Genomic DNA, 10415 nt, shown 5'->3' with positions numbered 1-10415 from the left:
GTTGATTTATATTGCAGTGTTTTGGCTCCTTCCTTCCTTTCTTCCTCCTTGCTCCCCCTCTCCTTTTTTTTAAATGGGAGAGGCAATGATGTGCATCTAACCCAAGACTTTGAATGCATCCTCTGCCAATGAGCTAGAGCCCCAGTTCTGTCCTGTAATATTCCATGTAGCTTTAGTGCAGTTTATTACCTGACACCCACCCATGCATGGCCATTAGGTCATTTCTCCTTGGGGCTATTATACATGAACATCTGTGTGCTGGTTCTTATGTGGACATGGATATACATGTTTATTTCTCCTGGGCACATACCTTGGAGTAGGATCTCTATAGACTGTACAGTCTCCCACTTGAGCACCACAGGGTCTTAGTTTCTCCGCACCTTTGCCAACAATCACTTTGTTGTGGCACCTCTGCCAATTGTTTGATTGGATTGTCCTTATTGTTACTGAGTTGTGAGGAGTCTGTATATATATTCTGTGTTAGTATTCAGGCATCTGGCCTGTCCTTGGGGTTCTGACAGGATACACCCTCAGCTGCAGCCACTAAGAGCACCACCTGTGCGTATTCACTGTGTTCCATTTTAAAAGGGCCTTGCCCACCTCCCATCTGTGTTCTCTTTCTCTTTTTCTCCTTCTCTCTGTCTGTTCTTCTCTCCCCCTCCCCCCCCTTTTCCTTTCTCTCCTGTTGCTCCTGTCTCTGGAGGCCAGTCTTCCTTTACCCTTTCCCTTTTACCTTTTTATGATCCCTTTCTCTAATAAAAAAACCCTTTACTTGAACCTTGTCTCATTTGCTTCTTTCTCTGACATGCAGCTTTTCTTAAATGACAACATTCTGGGTACAGGTTCCTTTTTTGTTTGTTTATTTTGTTTTTTCAGAGATCCCGTTTCTCTGTGACTTTGGAGGCTGTCCTGGAACTAGCTCTTTAGACTAGGCTGGTCTTGGAACTCACAGAGACCCACCTGCCTCTGCCTCCTGAGTGCTGGGATTAAATTTGTGCACATCTCCCTGCCTACTGCCCTCCCCAACAAGAGGGGTCAGAAGCAAGCGACAGACAGCTCAGGTATATACATATACAGGTCAAAGAACAACTTTGGGAGTTGGTTCTCTCCTTCCACCTTCTAGATTTGAACTCAGATTGTCAAGCACCTTTACCCACTGAGCCATCTCAGCAGTCCTGAGTGTCATAAAAAATATTTATTAGTAGTATTGTAATTCTGATTTAAAAGTTTTAAATAGCATTTTCCTTGAATTTAAAAATCACTGAATCCTACTTTTCACACACAAAGATGTAGTTAATATATATAGTTACTGTATGTCCCAGAATGAGTACTACTTTAAAATGTAGATAATCCAGTTCTAAACCATGCATGGTCCTGTAAGCTTGTGGACATTGTTCACATCTATAATTGTGTGTTTTTCTAAATATAAGTTAAACTTTAGTATTTTTAATTCCAGGTCTATTATTAGGCTTATGAATTAATACTGATTTCACATGTGACCTGAGGTTCCTACAAGAAAGGGTTTTCAAAAGAGGGAAAGTATAATTTCCATCCTGGCTGGATAGGTGTAGAGGTTTGCTTTCAAAGATAAAACATGATAGATACAAACAAATACATAAAATGAGAACATTCTACAAAAAGCTCTCCAGTTTCAGCAGTAGATCGGGGTGTGTCTGTCCTGGGAATAGTAGCATTTTAGACATGTTCGATCTCTGTTATGGAGACTGTCCTGGGTCTCTATCTACTAGATGCATACAGCACCTTCCCCCAAGCACTCTCACAGCCAAAACTTGTCCCTAGACATCACTACGAGCCCCTGGGACCTGAACTGCCCTTACCTAAGAGCTGCTTTCTGTGAAGGGTTTGTTAAGTGGAACTTAGCCATATACACAAAAGTTTTGACAGGAATAAAAGTGACCGGATTTTAGCATTTTACCCCTCTCGTTACTAAACTCAAGCACTAAATATTTATCGAGGAGACCAGAAAGGAGCAGGAAGTAAAGCAGGAATCAAAACAATTAAAATTTACCTAGGAACATGAACAGCTCAGTCACTAGCCCAGGGCTGAGGCTGCAGTAGGCATTTGCTTGTGTGCATGTGTGTGTGTGTGCGTGCGCGCGCGTACGCATGTGCACACACGTTCACTAGGTACTTAAACAGCAGGTGCTTAAATATCTGAGTTGGGGTTCTTGTATGGAAACTTTTTATTTGTTCATATTTCAAGGACTTGGAGCTCCCTTCTTTGTTCTGTATGAAAGTAGATTAGGTTTCTATGAAATTAACATCTCTTGAAAGTTTCCTGTAAGTGGCCATAATGTACAGATTGTTCCCACACTGTCCAGGGACAACGTCAGTCTGCTTAAGAGACTGTTGCGTAAAGAATTCAGTCACTAGCCAAAATGGAAGCTCCCTGGGCTTGTTATCTTTGGTTGTTGCTGTTCATTTATTTTTAATGGCTTACACACTACTTTATAGCAAGATTTCTTTTTCTAATTGCAAGGTGTCTTTAGGGCTCTCTCCCGGCATTCTTTACCTTCCCCCAACCTCCACCCCCAAATGTTCTAGTAGAAAGTAGAGAGGACTAGAGAACATTATCCCAGTGTTTGGTTTTGTGGTGCTTAGGTTCCCTGTCAGTGTTCTACAGGTTACAGAAATGTTAAAGGTCCATGGAGGAAGAGACTCTTCTGTTCCTGGAAGGGGGTTGGGGGGTGCTTACATCTGGCTGGCTTAGAGTACTATCCTCTTACTCCTTCATATCAGAAAATGGTAATGTCCCTTCTGACCAGCTCATCTGACCGTCTTCCGAAGGTAAATTAGAACTCCTTGGCTTGTACCATGAATTTGCTTTGTTCTAAAGTGGCTCTTGGTTTGTGCATGTATGGTGTGCATGTTGCCTGTTCACTTGTGTGTGGTTGGATGCACATCCAGGCAAGTGTGTTGACACCAGTTGTCTTCCTCTGTTGCTCTTTGCCTTTATTCACCAGGTCAAGGTCAGCTCTCCATTTATGGCTGTTCTAGTTAGCCAGATTGTTCCCCACCCTCTCTCTCTGCCTGGGGCTATAGTTGGTTCCCTGTCTAGCTTTTATCTTGCTTGGCAATGCTTTATGCTCCAAGCCATCTCCCACTTTCTCTTTCCCACTGTCCCCTTCTCCATCCCCTTTCCTTCTTTCCCATCCCCCCTCCTCTTTCATGCCCCCTCCTCCCCCACTTTCCTCTCCTCCCTTATTTCCCCTTCTCCCTTTTCCCCCCTCCTCTTTCATCCCCCCTTCTCCCTCATCCCTTCTCCCTCATTTCCTCCCTTCTTCCTCATTCCCCCCTTCTCCCTCATTTCCCCCTTTCTCCCATTTCGTCCCTTATTCCTTATTTCCCCCTTCCTCATTCTCCCTTCTCCCTCTTTGTGTTACAAATTAGAACTCACTGGAAGCAGGAGTGTCATTGTTGGCTGTCTGGGATGAACTGAAGGTACATGTAAGTTGGACTTGGAGATGTTAGTCTGAATCCTCATTTCATTTCTACACTTTGGGTGCAGTGCTATCTGGCCTGAAGAGCATATGCATAGTGGTTTCCCTGTGAGTTGCACCCTCTCACCACTATCAGTTTCACTTCTGACAAGCTCAACTTAGCTCAGCTGGTCTAGCAAAGGAGTCTGCCTACTTCTGGGTCTGACTATCTAACCAAGGTGGACTTGCTGGCCAGCCAGATGCATTCTAAAGGTCTATCCTGAGAAAGACAGACAGATGAGGCTAAAGAGCCTAAGGAAGTTGCTGCTTTCTGGAGTAGGGTAGGGTGGCTGATAGGCAGGGGTTAGGTTGGCTTGGAGCAGGGAAGATGGCAATATTTATAGAGAGCCATACCCAGGGTTCCAGAAGGTGGCAGTGCAGGCAGCAGCAGGAGGGACTTGGTCAGGGTGTTGTCACAGGACCCTAATAAGGCTGATTATCTACTGGGATATAGACCTCCCTGTGTGGAGTAATGTATATAGACAGCATGGAAAAGAAGGAAAGCAATGAAAAGGACTAGAAGAAAAGGCTTTAAGATCAAAGGGGTGTAGTATATATAGACTTGGCTTTTATAGTAACGTGTAAAGAAGAGTAAAACAAGTGTTACTTATGCTAACGTAAAAGGCAGACAGAACCCTGTCAGATGAAAAGGAATCTAGTGGTGTAGAGGATGGAAAAGGTCATTTGTGTAGAGCTATGCATGAGCTTAAGAATTCAGTTTTCCAAAAGTTTGAAATGGTCATAGCATTTGTATTGTTATTATAGCATTTCTGATAAGTATTGGATCTGTGGTTACTGACTTCCTCCGCTGAAGTAATAAGCTAAATCAAACCAAATTAATAAATCCAGATTTAATAAACAGAGCAAAGCAAAGCAGACACTCCGTTGACTCTTGGGGAAGGCTGCAAGGAGCCTGGCCTTAAATAGCCTATGGGCATGATCATAAGCATCTCAGGGGGAGGGTCTGCTGATATCAGGCTTTTTCAGGGGCTAGGTCTGGAATGGGAGGCGTGGCACTGGGTGGAGCTGCCCAACAATTCCCTACAGTTGAAATTAACTAATTGGGAGAGTAGTGTTGCTTATAGCCCAGCAGGGTTACAGTTTTTTGGTCCTGGCTAGACAAAACATTCTATGAATTATGTCCCCAGCTTTTCCTTAGAAGTTTTGTTATGTGATATTAGAATTTAAGATGAAGAAAGTCAAAGAAAACATTTAAGAAGGTGAACTAAAAGAAAGCATTGAAGTAGTGCTGAGCCCCTGACATTCCAGAATAGCGTAGTCATATGTTCTGAAGATGTTCTAGAAGATAATGTTGAGTCTGCAGTTGTACTCTAAAATGTGGATAACAGTGACAAATCCAACAGGGCCCTCCTCTCCACAGTCTCCATAGCCTCCTGAATTTGAGCTCCTGGGACCCAGGCCCTGGGAACCTGTGTGCTAACCTTGCTTGTCTGTTGATGTGACATTCACATGGTAGAATGCATTCATGTACTCATTGTCATACATAAACCCCAAACATTTTTATTATCTCAGGATAAAATCTGAGACTCCTCAAGCAGCACCCTACTCCCACTTTTCTTGCTGTGTTACAGTATCCTATTGCGGTTAAATAAGGATCAGGATAAACAAACAGGCCGAATAGATGTTTATTCAGGGAGAAATAACTTACAACCTAGACAGATGAACACCAGCAGGTTCCACCGGATGCTCCTCTCTCCGTGTCCTGCCAACAAGAGAGTGTTCCCTGGCTCCTCCTCAGACCTAGTTCCACAGGTCACTTCCACCCTTGGCTCCACCCCCCAACGGGCGTGGTCAGTGCCACAGAAGGAGACAAAGTGAATATCCCACTACAGTATCCTGATAAAAAGCAACCCAGGAGGGAAGGGGTGGTTTTTCTGGCCTATAATCCTGTGGTTGGGGAAGACCGAGCAGCAGCAGCAGCCCAGAACACCACTGCATTCGCATTCAAAAGCTGGGCGTGTGGATGCATGGACCCTTGCTCCCTTCCTTCCTTAGTCCCAGCCATCTTTCTCTGCAGTTCAGGCCCCAGCCCTAGCAAAGGTGTTGTCTTCTTCTGGGTGGGTCTTCAGTCATGTCAGGATAATTTCCACTGTACATGCCTCTGTACATTATATTAGTTCTTCCAAAGCTGCATTTCATGCCAAGTATCTCTTCCTTCAGGCCAGCCTGTTCTAGAATAATCCCTTAATTGAGACTGCCATTTTGGGTGATTCTAGGTTGTGGCACATATGACATTTAAAACCATGAGCAGTTAAATTCATATCCCCACACTCATATCCCATCCCCCTACCACCACACACTTCCACAAACCCTGGCAACCTGTAGTCTGTTTTCTGTCTGTGGGTTTTCCCTGTCCCTGTGCCCTGTGTACAGAATGTGCTGTGGCTACAAGGAAAGAATGGGACTTCAGAGGGCCTGGCAATGCCAAGACTGGGTCATTTCTTTTAGATAGACTTTGTTGCTTTTAGTATTATTTCATAGGTGCTGTACTAATGGTGTCTATATGCTACTGCATGCCTGTTTCCCTTCTACGCTAGAACTATATAAAGTTGATATATTGATGGTTAGCCATAGCATTCAGAACTTGTGATATTTGCAGAGAACACATTTATGCCTCTTTACATCAAAACTGATATTTTGGGGACCGACCCTCGTTCACACTGTAGAATGTAACTTAGCCTTTACCAGGTGCCAGTCATGCTCTCTCCTCCCCAGGTGAGAAAGCCAGCATGACAAAAATGTCCCTTTAGACAACTGTTCCTGGTTGATGAGTGCTGACTATAACCTTCCCTGTTGAGTAGGTTTTTTTCTTTGAGTGTAAATGTGAGTAATCAATCATGTGTTGGAGACAGTCATCAGAAAGTGATAAGGGACAATTGCTTCATGACTGTCGACTTAGCTGCTCTTTTTAAGCATTCCCTAAACTGTTCCTATTTTTTAAAAGAAAAAAAAAAAAAAAGCCAAATTTTGAATTTTTGGCATCCCTCTACTGCTTGGTTATGTAAAGCTCATTCCGAACTGACTATGCTATGCTGAAAGAATTCAGCCTGATTAGCCCAACAGGAAGTCATACCATGGAAAAAAGTAAATCCAGAATTCCATTTTGTTCAAAAATATTAGAAACATTCGGAGTATTTTAAAGTGCCGTGCATAAAGCACTCAACAGTTGAAGAAAACAGGGAAGAATTATTTTTTCACAAGCTTCTTTCTCCAATATAAAAATTCCAGGTACTCTCTTGTTGGCAGCCCCACTGGACTTATCGAATAGCTAAGATTGCCCCCTTTTGTGCTTCTGGCCTGTATTTTCCAAATGTAAACAGTTCAGTATTTGACTGAAGGAATTACTTTTGAGTTAATGAGGAATGGAGGTGCTGGGGCTGGAGAGCTCAGCTGTTAAGATGGGGCACTCTTGCTGAGGACCCCCATTTGGTCCCTTGCACTCATAGCTTTAACTCCAGCTCCAGGGGATCTGATGCCATCTTCTGGCCTCCATAGGCACTGCACTCTCTCCATATACCCACACAGATGTATACATAGACAGAGAACAAAAACCAAAGCCCTTTAGAATGTTGGTACTACATTTTTTTCTTCTTAGATATTTTTCTTGAGTATTTAAATTCTTCTCATAGGTTCTTTATAGATTTGAAAGAACAGCTGTGAAGGATTTTCCTGTTGTGAAGCAGCTTTGTAGCTAATTTGTTGTTTTCTGTATAGCTAATGGAACAGGTGGGGACAGACCTTGGAGGGAGGCAAGACAGGCACTGACAGACACAAGCCAAATGAGGAATTTACTGTCAAGCTTCAGACATTTTCTGTTCCTTAGTTTTGAGAGAGGATGTCTCCACTGTGTTTTTTGTTTGTTTTTAACTGGGTGTCAAATATTGAGTAAGGTAATGGGAAAAAGAAAACTTCCACAAAGTGTACCTTTAGGAGCCATCTCTGGTGGAGTCAGATGCAGTGCTGGTAAACTGTGTCTGTTCCCATTGCATGGAACATAAGATGAAGCCCATCCCTGTGTGAGTTCTTTATGTCGACATCTTTCTTACATGTTGAAGTAGGAGTGGTACTGTGAGTTTTTATGAACGTGTGTGACTGAGCTGTGTCTCCCTCATACAGTACATTCTTCTTACTGTTTTTCTTCAGGGACTATGTTAGGAGTGAACTGGAGTCTGCCTATGAAGGACCAATGTATTTAGAACCTCTCTCCATGAATCGCTTTACCACAGCCTTAATAGGTAAGTATTGTTAAGAATTAAAGGTATAGGTAGGAATGGATTGGTTCTACAATCTTATGAGAAAACATTGATTCATAGTCATTTAAAACATAATTTAAAAATTCAGATTTGTTTATTGCTCTCCCAATAAAGTTACTGTTTTGTTTGGGGGGGAGGGGGATTGTTTGTTTGTATTTAAGGGATTTTGCTCATGTGTTTTGGTTTGGTTTGGTTTGGTTGGTCGAGCCAGGGTCTTGCTGTGTAACCCCGGGGGCTCCAGCTTCCCTCAGACTCCTGGTCCTCTTCCCTCTGCTTCCCCGATCCTGTTTTCATAGGCAACTGCTGCCACATCCCAGTCTGGCTCTGTCTTTGTACTTTTACTTCTTTCTCTTCTCCCTCCCTTCCTCCATTCCTCACTCACTCCCTTACCCCTTTTATTTCTGGCAAAGCCTTGTGTGGCTCAGGCTAGCTTTGAACTCAGCATGTAGTCAAGGACCAGCTTGAATTGCTGCTGCTTCTCCTGAGGGCTGGGGTTTTATGCACTGCTGGGGCTTGAACCCAGGGATTTATACATGCTTATGTTAGAAATGAAGAATAATTGTGTTGTACAAAGGAACATATGAACAAAATAAAAGATGCTGGGCAAGCAATTATTTGCAAAAAGTGTGGGACAGGAACCCGACCTGGCTAGCAAGCATGAGGTATGCTGGAGCAGGAAGTCACTTGGATTTTATTTGAACTCAGGTGGTGACTGTCTTTTTCCCCATTGGCTGGGGTCTGACTTACAGACTTTCCAAATTAGCTAGTTTTAAAAGGGTCATGGGTCAGTGCTTTGAGTTATTGGGATGCATTTTTTCAGTAAACAAAAATTTTGTCATGTGAAGAGATTAAAAGGTTTGCATAATAGTTGGGAAATGCATGGAATTAGGGCCTTACTGGGCAAACAACTACCTTTTAGAAAGCAAAAAAACCGACCCCTAACCTCTCACACTAGTGGGCACTCTGCCAATCAAGCTACACTCCCAACCCACCTGTCCTTCCTCAACCTACTCATGTTCCCTTCCTTCTTCCCATTTCCTTCCTTTTTCCTACTTCCTCCCTTCCTTCCTACCTTCCCTCTTCCTCCTTCCCTTCCTTCTACTTCCTTCCCCCTTCCTTCCTCAAAACCTCCCTCCTTTTATCTCCTTTCCTTCCTTCAACCTTCCTTCCTTCCATGTGTGTGTGTGTGTGTGTGTGTGTGTGTGTGGTGTGTGTGGTATGCTTTCATGCCTTGATGTGTGTGTACATCTTGTAGGAGTTAGCTTCTCCTTCCATCCTGTGGGCCCTGGGAATTCAACACAGGTCATTAAGTTTTTCACATAGATGTTTATTTTTTGTATTTATAATCAAATCAAAAATAGTTTGTAGAGACTTGTGGTTCTTAAAGGGTTTTTAAGTGTCTGGGAAAATTAATTTTTAAACATCTAGCTTTGAAAGGCTAATATGAGTTAGATAATGACTCAGATTTACTTACGGCGGTTGAAAGTAAGCATCCTATTGTCAGAAATAGGTCCTGTACTTGATTGAAGCAGAATGTTAAAAATAGAAAGTGCTGGTTTAAAAGCAAATAGATTCAGACCAGAGTGAGCCATCCACCTCTGCTGCTGCTCTGGAGATCCCAGACAGGAAATGAGGGAACTGACTGAAGCGCAGCAGCCTCCTCTAAGACAGTGTTAGAGAAGGGAAATATCCTAGGATCAGCTGTCTTCTGAGATCATCACCCAGCCCTTTACACAGAGAAGCGGACTCAGGGCTGGACCACGGGAGTCGTGTGTCTGGGGACTGATCTAGGCTGTACAGATGAAAGCTGCGTTGTCCAGAACTCAGCCACACGTAGCTGGCAAGCACTTGAAATACCACTCTTCCACATTCTAATGCCTAGTGTGTGCAGAACAGCACTTAAGTTATGCAAAAGGGTGTAAAGTGTCTTTTTAATCTGATAGGACTTGGGGTATATATTTGGTTGTATATAAAACTACTGTTACTTGATTTTACCTCCTCTCTTTTGGGTTTTTAAATGAAATTCCTAGGAAAAAAAGACTCTTCTGAAAAAAATCTCCAGAGAGGAGCTCTGTGTGTAACTCCTGTCCTTGTTCTGATGTGACACCCAGGAGCTTTTCAGTGTGGACTGAAAATTCCTTACAGGGTCCCCTGAAGGCATAGGATGAGTTTGCTGAAGCCTGGGGAAGGGTGAGAAAAGCCTGTCCAGAATTTTCTCTTGAGATTCTCAGTGTCAAAACTGGCCAGTGGCTCATCCTTATCGGCAGCAGGGGTGCCTGATGGGGGCAGTCTTGGAGGCACACATATTTCCCCTGGGAGGAAGACCAGTTTGGCTTGTCTAGTCCAAAGGGCACCAAATCATAACATCATGAGCTCAGCCAAATGAGAATTGACCCACTTCCCCCACCATGCTGAATCAAGGAGAGAGAGGCTACCACAGTTCCTGCTTTGCCAATTGTGGGTTATCTGTCTTAGCAAAGGACGGGAGGCTGCAACTGTGCTGCCCCCCCCCCCCCTTCTTTACTGCCCTCCTTACTCTCTCCTCTCTTACCCCCTCCTTATCCCACTTTCTCATCTTCTTACCCCTCCTTTTTCTCCCTTCTCCGCTTCCTCTTTTCTGTTTCATTTGTTTGGTTATTTG

At 43.5% G+C, this 10415-nt stretch overlaps 1 protein-coding gene across 2 annotated transcripts in view; it reads left to right on the top strand.

Moving 5' to 3' along the window:
* The window catches only part of Rnf145 (ring finger protein 145), a 44799-nt gene that overhangs the window by 15314 nt on the left and 19070 nt on the right, over window positions 1-10415 (top strand). For both annotated transcript variants that reach the window (XM_051180901.1, XM_051180900.1), the window contains exon 4: window positions 7665-7756. In XM_051180901.1, coding sequence (XP_051036858.1) covers window positions 7665-7756 — 92 coding nt within the window. The remainder of the gene's footprint in view (window positions 1-7664; window positions 7757-10415) is intronic.

Source organism: Phodopus roborovskii, unplaced genomic scaffold (assembly GCF_943737965.1).
Source record: "Phodopus roborovskii unplaced genomic scaffold, PHOROB, whole genome shotgun sequence".
Classification (NCBI taxonomy): Eukaryota; Metazoa; Chordata; class Mammalia; order Rodentia; family Cricetidae; genus Phodopus; species Phodopus roborovskii.
This window is presented reverse-complemented; position numbering and strand designations above follow the sequence as displayed.